Consider the following 20,567-nt stretch of genomic DNA (forward strand, 5'->3'; position numbering starts at 1 on the left):
TCACCAGAGCTTTAGGTAGCAGTGGAAAGTATTTTGCCATGTCTAAAATCAGAGTTTTAGTTTCCCTTGAGACATTATAAAAGAAAGAGTATATTGTGCTAGAGGAATGTTCAGTGAGAAAGATGCCTGCTGTGTAAGATGGGGACCAAAACCAGACAAACAGCATTCCTGGAAAAGCTGCCATGCACCTGCCTGAAAACCCAGTGATGGCTAGGGGTAGGGAAGGTCGGGAAGACAGGCAAATCCTGGGGCTCTCTGGCCAGCCAGTCTAGCTGAAATGGCAAGCTTTAGGTTCACTGAAACCATGTCTCCAGAAACAAAGTAGAGTAGAACATTCAGTGTTGTCCTTTGACTGCCAGATGTACAAAAACAAGCACATCTGTGCCCTTGTGCACGTACACACACACTCAGAATGTCAACTCAGTAATGTTGAGTTTCCCTAACATTATAATCAGATACTCTTCCCTTCAGTTGGTATGTATTATCTAAGACACTACTAATTTATAACTTTAGGCAGAACTCCCGAGTACAGGATTATTCAAATTTTCAAATAAATATGCTTCATATGCCATATTAGATGTAATTAATATTCACTATTTGGGTCTTATGCTATGCTCAATCATTAAAATTCTGCAGCAAATGGATGACCTATTGCTCCATGTGAGGGAATAAATAACACACAGGTATATGTCAGCCCACGCTTAGTTTTATCACCCTACAAGCACTAAAACCTTTTTATTTTCCGAACTTTTAATACTCTGGGATTTCATGTAGGGGTAGTATGCTATCATGCTCTGAGGACAACAGACGTAGGTAAATAAGACTAGTATCTGCCTGTCAGGGAGCTTATAATAAAGTGGAAGAAACGAAGCATGCCTAAGTCTAGTTGTTGACATGCTGACAGCGGAGAAGGGAGAGTCACGGCCAGCTCAAAACACGTGAATGTCAAAAACAGGGAAGTAACCTCCAATGTCAGAGACACAGAGGCCCACCTCTCCCGGGTAAAATGGCAGTGGAGTTTACACAGCGCTCTAGGACTTGGGGGAGTTTACAGCCATTTGCTAAGGTCAAAGCGGAACACCTGCTCCTACAGCTACTTAGATCCCTTTCCTGGGATCTGAGGAATCTTTCTACTAAAGAAGAGCTCTGCTCATCCCCATTATCAGGGAAGCTAAAAGTACCCTGGTCTCAGTCTGAGGTTCTCATACTTGAGTGGACATTAACCCCAGAAATAGCGCTTGAAGAAACAAATCAGTGGACTCCACCAGCAGAGTCTCTGACTTGGGGGCAGGCCCTGCAGATTGGCAGTTCTGACAAGGTTTCCAGGCTGTGCTTTTGCTGCTACTGGTCCTGAAACACACTGTGAGAAGAACTGTCTAGTGATGTCTATTAGCTAAGATGCAGTACTAGGGAGGAGCCCGGCAAAAGCAGGGACAGGGAGGAGGGACCAGTGCAGTAGTGGTACCGGGGCTGGTTGTGCTACACACTATATTCAGACAAGACCTCCAGCTCTGTGTGGGTCATATTTTGGGGTAGCAGGAGGGGTTAAACATATACTGGGTTTATTATAAAGTCAATAAATGAGTCAATTATGCATCAAGGAGCAGGGTTTTTGCAAAATCACCCTAATAGAGCTTAGTACAAGTACATCAGTAGTTCAAAACTGGGGGCTCTGCTGTGCTGCGGAAATGTGTCCTATAAAGTCCGTGCATTCATCAAATTAATCACTAATGCAAGAATGTCAAGAGATGGTTCTTAATGTGGGGCTTTTAAGTAATAAGCACTCTACTCTCAGAAATGAATTAATGATTATAAAAGGGGCTAGAGATTATGAGTTCAATCTTTTCTCTTTATGTGTATATGCGTGCAGTGTGAGAGGCATGTATGTGTGTGTATGTGTGTGCCCACAGACATGCATATGAAGATTAGAACAGGATGTTGGTATTGTCTCCTATCGCCTTTGCCTTATTGCCTTGGGATAGGTTCTCTCAGCAAGTCATAAGCTCACTATTTTGGGTAGGCTGGCTGGCCAAAAACTATCTGAACTTTTACACTCCCAGGTCTTTCCTGTCTTCACTTCCCAACACTAAAGTTACAGGCATGTGCAGCCATGACTGACTTAATATGTAGGTTCTGGAGAGTTAAACTCGGGTCCTGCCGGGTGGTGGTAGCACACACCTTTAGTCCCAGCACTTGGGAGTTAGAGGCAGGAGAATCTCTGTGAATTTGAGGCCAGCTTGGTCTACAAAGCAAGTTCCAGGACAGCCAGAGCTGTTACACAGATAAACCCTGTCTCAAAAACCATAAACAAACAAACAAACAGAGTCAGGTCCTCATACTTGCAAAGCAGGCATTCTTATCCACTGAGCCCTTTTGACAGCCTGGTTTGTTTTGTTTGGAACAGAATCTCATATATTCCAGGTTGACCTCAAACTTGTGCAGCTGAGGATGGTCTTGAACTCCTGACCTTCCTATCTTCACTTCTAGAGTGCTGTGATTACAAAACCATGCATCACCATGTCATTTTGAGTGCTGCCGAGAATTGAACCCAGCGTCTTGTGCATAGTAGACAAATACTCCACCAACTCATATCCCCAACCTCTTATTCTTTCTGGCCCATGAGATACTTTTCACCAAAGCTCAAAGGCCCTCACCAAATATGTTTCCTGTATCTTTCTTCCCCCAGCCTCCAGAAGCATGAGGCAAATACACTTCTGTCATTTATAAACTGCTCAGTCTGTGGTATTCTACTATAGCAACAGAATACAGAACAGACAAAGACAGCTTTGATGTGGGAGTGATTTCTCATTAATAAAGAAACTGCCTAAGCCCCTTGATAGGCCAACCCTTAGGTGGGTGGAGTAAACAGAAGAGGATGCTGGGAAAAAAGAAGCTGAGTCAAGGAGTCGCCATGGTTCTCCCACTCCAGACAGATGCAGGTTAAGATCCTCCCTGGTAAGCCACCTCGTGGGCTACACAGAATATTAGAAATGGGTTAGAACAATATGTAAGAGCTAGCCAATAAGAAGCTGAAACTAGCCGGGCCAGGCAGTGTTTAAAAAATAGTTTCCATGTAATTATTTCGGGCATAAGCTAGCCATGTGGGCGGCCGGGTGCCGGGGACGCAGCCTCGCCACTCTTATTTCAACACAGCTTTCCAAGGGACATTGGCAATACCTTTGGACATTTTTGATAGCCACAACTGGAGAGAAAAAGGTGCAACTGGCATCTATTGAACAGAGGCCAGGGAGGCTGCTAAATTCTCTGTGATGCCCATAGGAAAGTCCCCACAACAGAGAATGATCTGGCCCACATGGAAGTCCCACCTTAGTCTACACTTAAAGTCAGACATGGAAATGAAAGTGTGTTTGCCAATTCCAACCCACCAGCTCCCCTTAGAAAGAAACTGATGGTTCACTTGCCTTTGATCTTAGACACTGCTGGGAGTTTGCCTTTCCAATCATGTCACAAGTATTAATTATAACACCTTTTGCTCTCATGTTTAAAAGAGAAGCATTGTTTCAAAAGAATAAAATGCAACCTGAGCAGCAAAACCTTTCTGTTGTACCTCAGGGTGAGGCCCAGGCGCTACTATTCTCATGGGCAGTTCTTTCCTGCTCAGATGAAATGCCTGGAGACTGGGAGAAAGGCTAGCCATCGGGAAAATAGGAAGCCTGTCCTCTCCAAGAGGACCGAAGTTGAAAGGCTGACTTTAAACAGCTTAGATAGCTGACTCCCATCACAGGAAGGCCCTCACTGTGAATCTAGAGAGCAGATTAGTGGAGTGCTTTCTAGGAAGAGAGAAAACTTTGGGGAGACTGAGCAATGGAGACATCAATGAGTAAGGAGATGTGTTTCATATGGGATGTGTCCAAATCCCCGGGCCCAGAATGCGTGAGCAAAACCCCCACAATGTCATGAGTCCTTTAAAAGGCTCTATTTACTCAATCTCCACTCGCTATATACTCAGTGAGTCGATGGCACTGTTCTAGGCTGCATCATGGAAAAATCAAATATAGTATCTGTCTTAAACCTGGAAGGATCAATGATCTAATGATGACAACAAGGTACTTACTATATGTCTCTACCACAGACAATTTCTAAGTGGCAAGTCAATGACAATAGTGATCTCAGAGGTGGGGCACATGTCCAGTTACTGAGTGAGGTATAACAGGCAAGACTTAGCCTGTATCCCTCTCCCACCTCCTATCATACTTTATTCCGATACCTGATCCCACCTTGTACAAAGTCTGCCAGGAAGTTTTTATTTATTTATTTATTTATTTATTTATTTATTTATTTATTTATTTATTTAAGATTTCTGTCTCTTCCCCACCGCTGCCTCCCCTTTCCCTCCCCCTCCCCCAATCAAGTCCCCCTCCCTCGTCAGCCCAAAGAGCAATCAGGGTTCCCTGCCCTGTGGGAAGTCCAAGGACCATCCACCTCCATCCAGGTCTAGTAAGGTGAGCATCCAAACTGCCTAGGCTCCCACAAAACCAATAGGTGCAGTAGGATCAAAAACCCATTGCCATTGTTCTTGAGTTCTCAGTAGTCCTCATTGTCCGCTATGTTCAGCGAGACCGGTTTTCACCCAGGCTTTTTCAGACCCAGGCCAGCTGGCCTTGGTGAGTTCCCGATAGAACATCCCCATTGTCTCAGTGTGTGGGTGCACCCCTCGTGGTCCTGAGTTCCTTGCTTGTGCTCTCTCTCCTTCTGCTCCTGATTTGGACCTTGAGATTTCAGTCCGGTGCTCCAATGTGGGTCTCTGTCTCTGTCTCCTTTCATCGCCTGATGAAGGTTAATATTCAGGAGGATGCCTATATGTTTTTCTTTGGGTTCTCCTTCTTATTTGGCTTCTCTAAGAACCTGAATTATAGGCTCAATGTCCTTTATTTATGGCTAGAAACCAAATATGAGTGAGTACATCCCATGTTCCTCCTTTTGGGTCTGGCTTACCTCACTCAGGATAGTGTTTTCTATTTCCATCCATTTGCCTGCAAACTTCAAGAAGTCCTTGTTTTTTACTGCTGAGTAGTACTCTAATATGTATATATTCCATACTTTCTTCATCCATTCTTCAAGTGAAGGGCATCTAGGTTGTTTCTAGGTTCTCTGCCAGGAAGTTTTACTTTCCAAATCTACTTATACATATAGAGCAGTGATTCTTCGTGTTATGGTGACCCCAACTATAAAATTATTTTGTTGCTACTTCATAACTGTAATTTTGCTACTGTTCTGAATCATACTATAAATATCTGCTATGCAGGATATCTGATATCTGACCCCTGTGAAAGGGTCATTTGACACAGGTTGAGAAACACTGATCTAGTGCCTTCTGAATCTGGAAGTTTGAACTAATAGTTCAGAAAGATGCTAATGCTAAAGAGGTCTGTCTTTTAGGCCATGTTTCTACCCTGCAGAGATCACAAATCTGCACCAATTGTTATAAGAAAAAGGGAGACACCAGATGTGATAAGCTGAAGGCACCTCGGGGTACTTTGTTATGAATATTTAGATAGTTTTCCTCTTGTTATGAAAATTATGGCAATCTGTTCCTCAGCATGAGTTGCTGATGAATTTCAGTATCATAAAAGCCTTTTATTTGGGGGTGGGGTGGGGAGAATGCTCCCTGCTTAAATAAATCTGGATCACTCAAAAAATATCAACTCACATGAGTATTTTTGAGTCATCCTAACTCTGGATCCTGATGTGAGCTTGTGGTTTAGTGTGCTGAGGAGACAGCTGGCAGGAAGAAGCAGCTCTCCTCTGTGCTGCTGGGCATCCTTTGCCATGGTTTCTACTTCAGGCCAGAAGGAAGAAGCAATGAAGCTGCCTGGATAGCAAGCCCAGGGTCATTTCCAAAGGCTGCTCAGCACTCTGAAACCTACCTGAACACAGATATGGCATCAGCATCCAGAAACAGGGAACTGATTCAAAAGTTGGAGGAATTCTAATGGCCTGGGGTTCTACTAAATGGCAATCATGGGAGAGCAATTACCCTGAAATTTTCTCTTGGCAAGGAAGGCCAGATGGAGAATGTGTACAGTAAAATTCAGCTGTGAAAATTCTTATCCTCAGATCCATGGAAAATGCCCAAGAGTAAACAGCAAATCCCTCAAGGCCCGATGCCCACTGACAGGCGTATTAACATCGATTTCCAACAATAATGCACACTCTCACAGAACTGTCTTCCTTTTGTCTCTCAGGCTGCTCAATGCTTTGGAGTGGAAAAACCTTCCACAATGGATCCTAACGCTTTTAGGACTGACTGAGAGGATGAAGATGCTGGGAGAAACCTAAGGGCTTTTCTTTGTCTAGTGCAACACTCTGACTGCATACATAAAGCAAACCATGAGAATAAAGACCAGAGAAATCAAAGCAAGTAATTTGTCTGGGGTCATGTTGGTAGCTAATAACAACTGGTCCTCATAGGACTCTTAAGACAAAATACTCCATCTAGTCTCTGTTAAATCCCTGCTTTGTGAATAACCAATTCCCTGACCATAATGCTTCTGGAGAGTCAGGTACATTGATGGGGCTTACTGATATTCATATGACTGAACAAGGCATGGTGGAGGGCCGGCATTCTACCACATGCCTAAGGGAGCCGTCATCTGCAACTGTGTACATCCCCTAGATCAAGGAGCCATCTTTGGCCCTATAAACTGAAGTTCCCAGAAAAAATGTCACATATATGTTGAAGACTCTACAAGGCTGACCTACTGTTTCAAATTTTGACTGTGAAAAGATAGAACAGTATAGATCTTTGAGAATCAAAATTATCTTGGGCTATCTTCATTTCTCTTAATAACTATGTACTATCTACCTCTGTATTGGGGAAATTTCAAAGGCAAAACTTTTGTAAAATACACTTAGCAGATCACTAGCATCCACGAATGCAAAAGCTAAGAATGTCATCAGAGAACATCTAAAACCTAGCCTGCCTACCTGCTGTTCCCACTGAAGTATTGTGGAAAGCCTTGACTTAGGACTTTCATTTGCTCTGTGGCTATAAAAGGGCTCAGGCCACTGTTTCTGTATTGGAACATGTCATGTTGAGCAACCTCAATGCATGTTCCTAGGCCATGGCCACTCATATTTGGCTCAGCAGAGACTATATCTGTGAGAGCTGTGGTTTTCTGTCAAGGGCTTCAACATTCCTCTTAAAATACACTGTCCAACATGGTCACCCGTGGGCACACGTGACTAATGAACACTCGAAAATGTGGCTGCTACTCTAAACTGAGATACACAATACCTGCAAACCACATAGAACACTGTGAAGACAAAACACTGAAGAAAAGCACAACATCTTACTAATAGTTTTATAGAGATTACATATTGAAAAAGTTATATATATATGAATAATTGGTTATATATAAGGTTATATATGTATGTATGTATATATGTATGTGTGCATATATATTGACCTAAATACATTAAAATTAGCTTCCAATTTTTAATGTGGTCATCAGAAATTTTTAAATTGTATACACGGTTCATGTGATTGACCTATTGGATAGCATCAATCTAAAATGAAACTAATCTCTTCCCATCTACTAGCCTAGCCCGTCCAAAAGACTTGAGTCTCTTACCTGAAGATACCATAGGAACACTTGAAGACATTCAAGAATAGATGTGGGGCTGGAGAGATGGCTAAATGGTTAAGAGTGTGTACTGTTCTTGCAGAGGACTGGAGTTCAAGTCCCAGCATCCCCATACCAGGTGGTTCATAAGTGACTGGTACTCTAGTTCCCAGAACTCAGATGCCTCTGCTCTCTGCAGGTACCTTCATTCATGTGCATATATCCCCACGCAGAAACACATGCATATACATAATTAGAAATAAAACTATTTTTTAAAAAGATGTGTTCAGGAGTCCAGCATAAGTGTATAGTAGGAGACTGCCTGTTCAAAATTTAAACAGAGATAGAGAGAGAGAATAGCTGCCAAAGGAAACAGAAGCCCCAAAACCTTACCAGCAAACCACGAGCCTCGTGGTAAAATACAAAATAATAGGAATGGGTTAGTTTAAGATGTAACAGTTAATTAACAAAAAGCCTGAGCTAAAAGGTCAAGTAGTGTCTTTAATTAATAGAGCTTTTATGTGATTATTTCAGGTCTGGGCAGCCGGGAAATGAACGAACAGCCTCCGCCTAAGTAAGTGAAAGGAGAGTAATGATGGCTAAGTGGTTAGGCCTAGCTAATGAGGATCCAGCAATTTCTGATGTGCTTTAGTTCGCACTTTCTGAAGTTCTTGGGTCACTTAACCTGCAGATATATGGACAAACTCTAACTTTGCATGTTGCTGCAATGGATGTGGCAGGAAAGGACCAAACTGCCCCCATGAAAAACAGAAGAATTCTGATTTTAACTTGTCCTTCCAGTACGCTCATGGCTGTCTAAGGAGACACATTTGTGTGCTTTTTTTTAATGGATGGATACACAAAAGCTTTCAGAGGTCTATAAAGAATTTGGTAATTATGGAAACTCACCCTTTGTCCTGCTGTCCATTTCTGGTTTTGATGGATCTGGAGTTGACGTGGCTGGAGGTAACTTCTTCCCAATTGTCTGAGGAGGAAACAAGAAGATTTACACATCAGGATGACTCTCTTTATGAGCAAAGGAACAAAATCAAAACCACAGTGGGAAACCCCCCAGACCTGGTTCTGAAAACCACAGCCATGAACTGAGACTGCTCTGTGGATTGGCTGCCACACATTAATGGATTTTGTCCTCAGTGACAAACAAAGGGGTAAAGAAGAAAAAAAGGGCTTTTTCTTTGAAGACTCTTTGTGCCTTCTATTATCTTCCTCTCTTGATACTTTTTACAGGTCTCTTATTATTTTGAACAGAAAAAAAAACTGGTGCAGTTTCCTTCATTTTATGACAAGTTGATAAAATTTATGGAGGCCCGGTGCAGATGCTCTAACATAAGATCACAGTGGAAGAATGAGAACAAGTAGGAAAAACAAAGGGAAGGAATACAGAGACGAGAGGCAGAAGAACGGGTGGGAGAATAGGAAGGTGGACAGACAGGCAGGAGCTAGACTGTTCAGAACCATTGGGCCTTCATTAAGTCCTTTTTTACCATCTAAGAAACCATTTACCTTGTGGGTGTGAGCAAACATTTCTTGTCCTTTAGGAAGAATATACCTATCTCATAAAACAAAAGCAAGGAGGGTCTTCAGCTCCATTCCTACCAGTTGGTTAGTCCTCCAAGACCTAAATGTCGACACCTCAGACCCAATGTCCATTGATCAGTTAAAAAAAAAAAAAAGCCAAACACTTTGAGTCTGCTCTGACTTCCTCTTCTACTTCATTTGAAGCTAATTCTATTATTCTTATTTACGGATCATCCTTAGGAAAGACTGTCCCTGCCTAAAGATGTCCCTGAGGTCACAGGCTACCCAGCAGTTCAGAACCTAAATCAAACACAGGAACAAGCCAACTCAACCGTTCCAGAGGTGAGAGCTGTTCCCACTCTTCTTTCTGCCCTTGCTCCCCTGTAAACATGATTGATGCCCAATGACAAGTGTCCACTGACATGAGAGAAACCGTTGCCACACGCAAATAGCCAGGTGAATTGACATTCCCAACAATGAAGCCACCGGGAAAAACAAACTTTCTGTCCCGTGAACATGGGAAGAACAATAAACTGCGTCATTAAAAACTGGCACGGTTGGTTTTTTTCTTCAAATGAAACTCATTTGCCATTTTTTATTTGAAAAGGTTCTTCATGTTGTGATTGTTGAAACTAACATTAAATATGAATAAATCACAGAAAGAGGAAAAGATAAATCAAATCTTCAGACCTTCATGAATTTTTAAAAACGTTTGTGACAGAAAGCCTTTGCATTTTACACGGTGACATTTTCATTTAGTGCCACAAGGCTTTCTATATTGGATAAAAAAATGAAAACCCCAAATAATAAGCCATTCTTCTACCACTAAGTACTCAAACGAATAGTATTTTATGATTTCAAGGAAATATCAAGGAAGTTTTTTTTAAAAAAAATATGTTTGATGTTCTTCTGCTAGAAGGTCAAATTTGATGAAGAAACAGTTTGGGGATTATATTGAAAAGTCAGAAGGGAACCTGGAAGCTCTGGGAGCTTCATTCTTCATCCATACTGCTGGAAGCATGCCTGCCAATCTCTTTGCCCCTCCCTTCGTTTGGCAGAGGCTGGAATAAAGCTTTACTCCCATTAACACATTAGGGAGAGGCAAACAAAAGCAAGGAAAACTTCAGTTATCACCAATGGGGAAAAGAGGGAGTCTGGAAATACAGTACCAGCAAGGGGCTGCTGCCCATCTTAGCTTTGTTCACGCTCCTAAAACAAAGAAACTAATAAACAATCACAAAGCGGAGACATCAAATGAATAGCTTGGGCTTTAAAGCAGAAATGCTGCCTTCTGGAGAAAGCCTTGCAGATTTCAGATCCTTGTAATTTCTCCTTTGGGAGCCAAAGAAAGTGCTGCCTTCATGCATGACATCCTGATTTACCAGAAAGTCCAAGTCACCAGACACCCAGAAACACTATTTGCTAAATGCACTTACAGAACAAAACGAATGCACACTCTGCCTTTTTTCTTCAATGCTTCAGAAAAATTCCAGTGTACTGACTTCAATGGGTCCCAGCAATAGGGGTCCCAGTGAAATTTGTATTATGCTCATCTTCTGGGGGATGGTGAACTTTACATCCTTTGCCTTTGTGGACCACAATCAGAAATCCAGAGGGTAAGCCGCGCTCCTCCCCATTCAGTCGGGTCCCACAGGGGTTCCAGAGATGGAGGGCACTGTGGCGCTTCTCTCTCTGCTAGAAGCTACACTGGCTAGTTAACTGGCAAAGCCTGAAAACTTGTCAACTGGGCATATTCCCAGGCCTTGGCCCCAGACCTTCTCAATCAGAAACCCTGGGGATGATGCCCAGCAGCCTCTGAGGGGATACACCCTCCGTGGGACTCTGATACATGCTCCAGTTTGAGAACCACTGACCCTGACGTAGCAGGAATTCTATTAGTGAGAATTAAATGTCCTTTATTGGGTTAAAAACTCTGGTTCCTGTTTCCATACTTAGAAACAGTATTAAACATCTGTTAATGCTACTCCCTCTCCATTTCTCTCTTCTCTTGATTTAAGCACATAATGCTGCTATGTAAACTACACATGTGCATCGACATCATATATAGCTGAAGCTCAGCTGCAAAGCAGCCCCCCCATGCACAAATAAAACAGGGGCTCTCATGCACCTGGGAGGTAGCAAAGATCATGCTTATGCCTGATTGTGGCAGAGGACTCAGGACCTCTGCCTTTCTTAATGCCTCTTTCTCAGCCTGGCAGCTTCTCACCCTCCTGAGTAGCATAAGGAAGATGGTTTGTCCAGGACATGCCCAATGAAGCACCTGGGCATTGTGCTGCCGTGGCTGGAACAAGGCATAGTTCCTAAGAGACCAGCTGGAAGCCTCAGTTCACTGCGTGACTTCAGAAGGAACAGAGTCTCAAGTTCTGCTCTCTAGCTTGGTCCTCCATTTCCTTTTGCCTTTTGTGCAAGTCCCTAAACGTTTCCCAGCCAGGGCCTCCATGGTGATCAGGTGTGCTTGTTCCCTGACTCAGCAGCCCCTACTTGGGATGGCAGTAGATATGTACACAGAGGACCACACGGAGCTGAATACTCCACAAACAGGCCAACGCTTTGGATATGCTTCAAAATGCAGCAATTATCACATCGGTATCACTTTTTGTCTCTCTTGCCTACAGCCTGAACTCCACTTTAAATCTAATTTAGGGGCTAGAGAGACGGGTTAGTGATTAAGAGCACCTAACTGCTCTTGCAGATAGACCCAGGTTTGGTTTCTAGCATCTACATCAGGTGAGTCACAAACACCTGTAACTTCAGTTCCAGGGGATCCAATGTCCTCTGGAGTCTGAGGGCTTCTGCATAAACATGGTGCATTTAAATTCATGTAAGCATAAATAAAAATAATAAATACATCTTTAAAAATAAATCCAGGGCTGAAGAGTTGGCTCAGTGGTTAAGAGCACATCCTCCTCTTGAAGAGGACCCAGGTTTAATTCCCAGCATCCTCTTATCAGTTTACAACTGTCGCTCCAGTTCCGGGGATCTGATGCACTTTTCGGGCCTCCATGGGCACTGCATGTACATGGTGCACACCCATGCAGACTAAACCCGTATAATGCAAAAAAAAAATTAAATTAAAATAAAACTCAATTTAAAAAATCTATTCCTTTGAATATTTAATAATATTAATCCATCTCCCTTTAGTTCTTGTCAAGAGCACAAAACAAATTTTGGTGAATGCAGGGGAGGGAGGGAGGGAGGGAGATTTCATATACATGTGCTTCTAGCTCCACAGGATCCAGCAATACAGCATCAGAACAGATAAGTACCATATGATTTCAATTAGTAGAGTAAGTAACACTTTCCTTTTTATATGCCAAGACAAAGACAATCACTGGGATTGAGTCCAGGGAAATCCAGTTCCCAAATGACGAATGTATCTGTTCTCTTTGTGACTGTGGAATCCTGCTCAAATCGCATGTACAAAAGCACTCCTCTGCTGTTATAATTCAGGTGCAAACTCCCTTGAGTGGAAAAAAGTTTCTAATAACAAGTCAATGCTTAAATCCCATCTCTGAGAGTCCCCTTTCCAAAGACCATTACACACAAGTCTTGCAATCCAAAGGCAGCCAGGATCACTGGGGCAGGGGTAGGGACTCTCTGCATGCTAACAGCTGCTGTCCAGGAAGTATGGGATTGTCTGAGAAACTCCATGAAGCCATTACTCATGCACACACACAAAGGCAAACCCAAGGGTAAAACTAAAGTTCAAAGATGGCTCCTTAGTGTTATTCTTTATATAACACTAGCATCTGATAGTACCTTTTCTCTTTCTGTCCATTATGGATTCATTAGAGTTTCTTCAATATGCGGCAAGTAAATGGACAAGAAGGCAGGGAGTTGTTAAGCACTAAAGCGACACCTTTGTGGAGCTGGTTCTCCACAGTAGTGTGTTGAGGGGTGCCCAAGAGTGCAGCACAGTCACCCTACTCATCTCCAGGAGATGGAGAGATACAGGACACAGGATGAATGGAAGGCAGCACAAAACCGTATTTATATGCAATTGTATCTACAGTTTTGCAGCTTGTGTCTTCCACCAAAACTCTTATCTTTGGGCTGGAGAGATGGCTCAGAGGTTAAGAGCACTGGCTGCTCTTCCAGAGGTCCTGAGTTCAATTCCCAGCAACCACATGGTAGCTCACAACCATCTGTAATGAGGTCTGGTGCCCTCTTCTGGCATGCAGGCATATATGAAGGCAGAATGTTGTATATAAAATAAATAAATTAATTAAAAAAACTCTTATCTTTATTTTCACAAAGTCCTTTCATGAACATGTAATGACTCATGGCATTATGAAAAGTCTTCTTGGTGTTCAGTAGGGAAGGATAGGAGCCAAGCATGTCAGAGCCAAAAAAGAACCAATATAAAGAGCTGTCCTTAAAATGGAGTGCCTTGTGGGCCCCCACTGGAAGGTTCTCCATTCTGTGTGTGACTGCCAATTTGCTTGCATTTGGTGGACCCCACTTCAACTGTATGATACCAACAGAAGATATGCCACAGTAAAACATATCTTGAAGTTCTAAAACTAAAAGGCATGGCCTAGTACATGTAGTTCTTTCTGGTCCAGGGTCAGGGTTTGCTTTTGAAACACTTCCTGTGTTGAGATGTCAATTCCAGCTTTTTGGGGAGGACTCTCTGAAACTATGAGAAAAACAAAATGCTAAGAAGAACCTTCTGTTGGGCATGGTGGCTCGTGCCTATAAATCTCAGCACTTGGGAATGCCGAGGCAGGAGGATTGTTGAATTCAAGGCCAGTTTGGGAAGCACAGCAAAATCTGCCCTTAAAGAAGCAAAATAAATACATAAAAGTAAAAGTTCAAAGATAGTAAATTTTTTCTGATTATGAAATTGAACTTAAGATTTAGGAGTTATTCAGATGACTTTCACTTATCTGAGTTGTTTTAGAAATTCAGAATCCAAATTTGCTGAACCTCTTTGCCTAACCACAGTTAAAGCCTTAAGTGATTCCTGGCTGCTTTAAAAGCACTTGTCAATTCTAAAACATTTGGCAGTTTAAGTACCTCTGTTTCAGAAATTGAGCAAGACCTAGACGTTCATTATTTTCTTACCCTCACAAAATTTGAGGTTAGTAAGTGGTTGCTGGGTAAAGCAGGGAGCTTGGGGTATCATCCACGCCCTCACAAAACCTAGCATAAGACTCTTGTCATATCAAGTCCAAAGAGAGGAGATGTCCTCCTTGACAAATCAGAGGACCCCACCACTTCAGTTATTGTCATACGTCAATATTCCCCAGCCTGGTCTGGTCACTGGTGACAGCACACTGTCTACACTGTCCAATGTATGTTTTCCTAGGCGCCATCACTCTTGTTTTTAATGTACACATGTTCTCTCTCTCTCTCTCTCTCTCTCTCTCTCTCTCTCTCTCTCTCTCTCTCCTGAAATAATCTTCAGAAGTGTATTCCCCCACAGCGCTCTAACCAATCAACTAATCAAGAAAACACCTAATCCCTAACTTGGTACATTTGGAAAACACTGAGCACTGTTTATGTTTTACAGTTACTATTTAACTTTATCCTTAAGTTGTCTCCGTGTATTCCAACCTTCCCTGAGCATAGAACGTCTTCTGACAGCAGTGAGACACCACAAGAAGGAACATTCTATAGAACAAATAGGCGAACACTATCCCTTTTCTAAATTGTCTTAACTATCATTTCTGTGTCCTAGGAGCATGACTTGGAATTCACCTCCAAGGACCCTTGTCACACCTTCCAAGGGATCCAACAATGAAGTTCTTAGTGCATATTCCTTCCTTCCTCTTTGACTCTGATCTGGAGTCTTTCATCCTCCCAGGGGGCTACTTTAATAATTTTTCAGTCAAGGATCCTGCCCAGACTGAACCTTCTTTATTGGTCTGTCATGAGACAGTTTTCAAGCGCCCTCTACACTTCTTAACACACCTGCATCAAAGCAATGTACTGCTACTTGATTACTGCTCATGCAAATCCAACTGTGCTGGCCAGTATTATGTCAACTTGACACATAAACTAGAGTCATCTGAGAGGAGGGAACCTAAGTTGAGAGGATAGCTCCATAAGTCCAACCCTTATGGGTGGTGCCACCCCTGGGCCGGTGGTCCTGGATTCTATAAGAAAGCAGGCTGAGCAAACCACGAGGAGTAAGTCAGTAAGCAGCACCCCTCCATGGCCTCTGCATCAGCTCCTGCCTCCAGGATCCTACACTGTTTGAGTTCCTGTCCTGATTTCCTTCTGTGATGAACAGCAATGTGAAAGTATAAGCCAAATAAACCGTTTCTTCCAGAACTTGCTTTTGATCATGGTGTTTCTTTATAGAAACCCTGAGGCATCCCCAACAAAGAAATCTGAAGATTTACTTCTAATTGTTACATCTTGCCATACTACCTACCTAACAGTTCATAGCCTCTTAGCCTCTCAAGACTAATGGCAAACACTCTTTAAATACAGCAGACCTCGACTCAACTTAGAATCTTCTACCAGGGCTTCTAGGGTTCCTCTTTTAATATATCCTTAAAAATATTTAGTATTATCATTCTACTACATACATATAAAATATAAAGTATATTTTGTGTCTTTATAAATGTATTAGCACATATATACACACATATATACATATATATGAATATGAGAGAGAGACAGACAGACAGACAGACAGACAGACAGAGAAATAGTTGTTTGTGTGAAGAATGTGATCCAGGTTCTGCTATTAGGTTCTGGTATTTATCATTGACTCTATTTCCTGCCAGGATCTGATTGGGCTCATTTGATTATTTATTGAACACCTCTAAAAGCATGCTTTACAAAAGTTAAAAGGGCCATACAACAGTAACAGGAAGGGTGATGACTGCCTCTTTGTAAAAATAAAAATAAGTTTTAGAGAATTAGGTGAGACTTCCACCCATGTTTAAGTGCTCAGTGAGGTACAGAATGTAATTCAGACAATATTAAAATCATAGGCATCGGCTCTCCAAACACTTGACAATATATGAAAATACTGTTTGTATTTTACCCTCACTATTGCCAGGAGAGGAACCTGCATGCCAGCCTGTTAAAGAGTCATCTTATTCACAAAGATGAGCAAGCCAAAGCGAATGTCCATTCCACAGACCACTTTTACAAAATACAACCTGCCATTATACTTTGGGAGACTATTTTTGCTGTTATAACAGATAAAGAAAAAACATAAACACTCCTTCTACCAGAGGGATGGCTTCTTCTATTGGATTAACGATGCCTTCATGTTATATGCATTTAGAGAATTTAGGGAGAGACTGGGTAGGTAAGGGAGGAAAAGCATAGTATGGCAGCCACAAATGATGGGCGTTTGGTTTGTCATGTTTAACATCAAACATGGACCAAATTCCAGTGTTTCCATGAAACAGTTATATGAAATTAATTAAAACAAAAAGATCCATCCTATTTCTGTGTATTAATCAGAGCACAATCCAGGCTCTTGTCCTCACCAACCTGGGGACGGCATCTCTTCCCTCAGTATACATGAGCACATTTTACCTGAAAGACTCAAATAAAGTCCAGTAAATAATGTGTCAGCTTTAACCAACATTCCCTATAAACATAAAGCTCACACCTACCCATGATATTTTATATGTAAGACAAAGGCAAAGCTACCTTTTTCAGTTTTTTTTCATCATTTTCATTGTATTCAAAGATAAAAGGGCAAAACCAAAATTTTAAAGAATGCAGTATTTATATGTTGGGCAGAGGAGATAACCATGAGCAAGTATGAGGAAAATCAAAGAAACCCAGTAATGGGCAAAATGAGAACATTATAAAAACAAATGTTTTCATTTCCTTCAACAGGAACAATTCACACAAAAGACAGAGGCTGGAAACCACACCACTGTGACAGAGCTAATCACTTTGGGACTAACAGAGGTCCCTACACTGTGTAGAGTCTTTTTGCGCTATTTCTTGGAGTATACATGGTCACTTTAGTAGGCAACGGCAGCATCATCATGTGGATAAGAATTTCTTCCCAGCTGCACACACCCCTGCACCTATTCCTCAGCCACCTGGCTTCTATAGACATTGGATATTCAACCTCAGTCTCAGTTATAATGGCTCTGGGACTCCTTGGGAATGGGCTGACGCTACCTCGGGCTGCCTATGAAGTTCAGCTCTGCATTACAGTGTCCTTTGGATCAGTTGAGTACTTCCTACTGGCTGCCATGGCCTCTGATGGGGATGTAGCAATCTGTTCAGCTCTCCTCTACTCCACGCTCATGTACCCCAGAGTCTTGTTTTCTCTTGTTGGGATCTTCCTATGTTGGTGGCTGCATGAATGGCTGAATGCATGAATGAACTGGTTGTTAAATTTGTCCTTCTGTGGACCAAATCAGATAGATAACTTCGGTGACTTCTCCCCTTTGCCGAAACTGCCCTGCTCAGATTTCTCTATTACCAGAATTAACCCTTCTGTTTCTTCTGGTTCCACTATTGTGGCAACAGTGTTTGACATAGCCATCTCCTAATCTACATCCTCATCACCATCCTGAAGATGCACCCCACTGAGGGTCACCAAAAGAGGCCTTCTCCACCTGCACCTCCCACCTCACTGCAGTCACTCTCTGCTACGGGATCATTACCTTCATTTAGGTGATGCCCAAGTCCAATTCATCTACTGAACAGAACCAGATGCTGTCTGTATTCTTCACAGTGGTGATTCCTATGCTTAACCCCCTCATCTACAGTCTGAGGAACAGTGATGTAAAGGATGTTCTGAGGAAGACAACTGTCAGAGTATATTCTTAGACCTTCTTCTTTTAATTTGAGAAATTTGTGAAGACTTCCTTTAGCCACGCTACACTCAGTATCTATCACATGATGCTTAACTGCTTGATATTAAATGTCGTGTCTTTGTACTAACGCTTACCGTTATCCACTCTTCTTTTAAACACTACAATCCACACTTGCCTCGACTGTGCAGTCTATGCTGGCTACTGCATATATGAAAGGCTCAGAGTCCTGGATCATCAGTGAGGTGTGGATTAGCAGCAGGGTCAGACTCATTAGATAATCATCATAGTTTAAAGGGCTAAACAGTACCATAAATGCATGTACAGACGAGGAAAAAGTAGTTGTTGGCCAATCTCCATGAGGAAATAAGCATCAAAGATGGCAGCAACAAGGTTTGTGCTAAATTTAGACAGATGGGTAGGAGTTGGCCTACAGATGTAGTAGAAAGGGTGCTTTAGTTGAAGAAAAGCAAGTAAGCAAGGCATGAATGAATGCGGGAGCTGGGTGTAGCGGGTACACTCAAGAGACCGAAGCAGGAGAATCACTTGAGTCCCGAGCAGATGTTCAGTGTGGTGTGGGTGGAGGCAGAGGCAGCAGCTTAGGCCCCCAAGCCAGCAAGGTAAGTTAAAGCCACTGTTACAGTAGCTTGTGACTTATCCCCCAAGACATCTGGTCACCAAGAAAAGTAAGGAAAGGTGTGAGGATCTAATTTGGGATAAGACTGATGAGAAATAAAGAAGAAACAAAAGGCCAACGTAAAGTGACAGCGGGGAAGCCGCCTTTATCCTCTAGTTAAGGCAATGAAACTGTGCCTGCCTAGTCACAGCTCACAGCCATCACAGGAAGAAGTCAGCAATGGGAACCTGGCCTGAACACGACAGAACCATTTCTGATTTTGTTTTGCTCTGGAGTCTACATGTATGCATGGCACATGCTTAGTGAGTGCCAACCAAGTGCCAAAGACAACGGTGCGTTCACATGCTAAGGAGTTAGTCACAGGGACAGGTCCCTGGGCTCAGGACCTAAAAGAAACGGTCAAAGAAGACATGTGCCTCTGTGCTTTGCTGCTAGCATGGAAACTTAGTGGCAAAAGAATAGGTTTGTAAAAGCTCTGAACATGTGGCTTCCTGTGAAAACACCAGTCTATCTCCCACTTGAAAACTAAAACATTTAAAAAATCGTAGACATATGAGAAGCTCTTGACACATACAAAAACACATCTTTTTCACCTCACAAATTGAAAGTAAATTGTTTAGTCAAGGTTGTCTCCTAAAACTTCTCTTCGCAGAATGAATTTCCAGAGAAAGCATTCCCGCCTTCTGAGCAGGGAAGGAAAATGAAGCAGCTTCAGTCCGAAGCAGGTCACACTTGGAGCCACGATTGGTTACGATGTTTTCAAGGAGAACCACCATCTTCAAAAACCTTAGAGCACATAGCGGAGCACTAGCCAGCCTTAAAAAGGCAAGCCTGATCCCGGTGGACATTATACTAGGTGAATGAAGCCAGTCATAAAAAAGAAATCCAAGCGGGGGCGGGGGAGCACATAGAAACTCCTCTGCATCCAAAGTTAAAATACTTGGGAAAGGTACTGCCGCCACGTTATATCATCAGATATTTTTTGTCATTATTTCCTAAATAATACAGTGTAACAACTATTTATATTTTATATAAGAGATTAATATCATAGATTTTTATATCCATTGGGGGAGAGTTCCTATAAATGACCCCCATGAATATCAGAGGATGGTTTTATCATAGAAATCCTTTTCTTCTGTAGTGCTAGGAATAGAACCAGAGCTTCAGGCTTTCTAGGCAAGTGCTTTGACATCAACTACAACCCCCAGCTATACATCCATTTATATGAGTAATCTATGCTACTTCGTTCAGCCTCAGTCTTAAGTGAAATACTCCTACAAAAGATAACTGCTGATTCCATGAAGCCATTCACCAAGGCTGGCTAATGCTAAAGCGGTCTGCTCTTACTATTATAAGATCCATTCTTTCATCACTAGCTCCACAGACTTCTAAAGAACAACACTCCTTTTAAATAATCATATGGGCTCCCCTAACTTACAGGACAGAGACGATTTATGCAAAGTTATAGAAGGATGGAGGAGTTAGCTCAACCCACAAAGCATGTGTTGTGTGAGCAGAAGGTCCTGAGTTTGACCCAGGTAGAAATGGGCACACGTGTAATCCCAGCATTGAAGACTCGGAAACTAAAGGATTCTCTAAGGCTCATTGGCCAGCCAGTCTAGCCTATTGGTAAGCTCTGGTCCCACTGAAATTCTGTCTCAAAAAGCAAGGTGAACTTTGATCCTAAAAAACAATACAGGAGACTTCCTGCTCTGCCGGAGAAGAGACTCCCTTCCTGGTTGTGCAGATGGCTATTGTCTGGGACGGTGATCTGATCTCGACCCAGAGCAGTGAGCCTCAAGGTCCCCAGTAAGAGAGCCCGGCACCCTCAGCCTGGGCTCCAGGGGCTCCTGTGCTCTCCTGGATCCTGCACTGCCTGCCCCGTCCTTCCTTCTGTCCCTGGATCACGGGGCTACCAGGCGGCCCTGTTTAGGTGCTGAAGAGTTCCATCTGGACGGGTGAGTGTGTGCTATCCAGGGGCGATAGTCCCGGAAGAGAGCACAAACCCCCCTCCCCCAGCTCCTTCTGCAGGGC

General features: G+C 42.7%; 1 protein-coding gene across 5 annotated transcripts in view; it reads right to left on the reverse strand.

The window, feature by feature from the left end:
• Sh3kbp1 (SH3 domain containing kinase binding protein 1) overlaps positions 1–20,567 on the reverse strand; it is a 336,874-nt gene that overhangs the window by 95,621 nt on the left and 220,686 nt on the right. For all 5 annotated transcript variants that reach the window (XM_050164355.1, XM_050164352.1, XM_050164353.1 and 2 more), the window contains one exon: positions 8,496–8,571. In XM_050164355.1, coding sequence (XP_050020312.1) covers positions 8,496–8,571 — 76 coding nt within the window. The remainder of the gene's footprint in view (positions 1–8,495; positions 8,572–20,567) is intronic.

Source organism: Alexandromys fortis, unplaced genomic scaffold (genome assembly GCF_014885135.2).
Source record: "Alexandromys fortis isolate MF-2015 unplaced genomic scaffold, M_Fortis_MF-2015_v1.1 scaffold_147, whole genome shotgun sequence".
NCBI classification, from domain to species: Eukaryota; Metazoa; Chordata; class Mammalia; order Rodentia; family Cricetidae; genus Alexandromys; species Alexandromys fortis.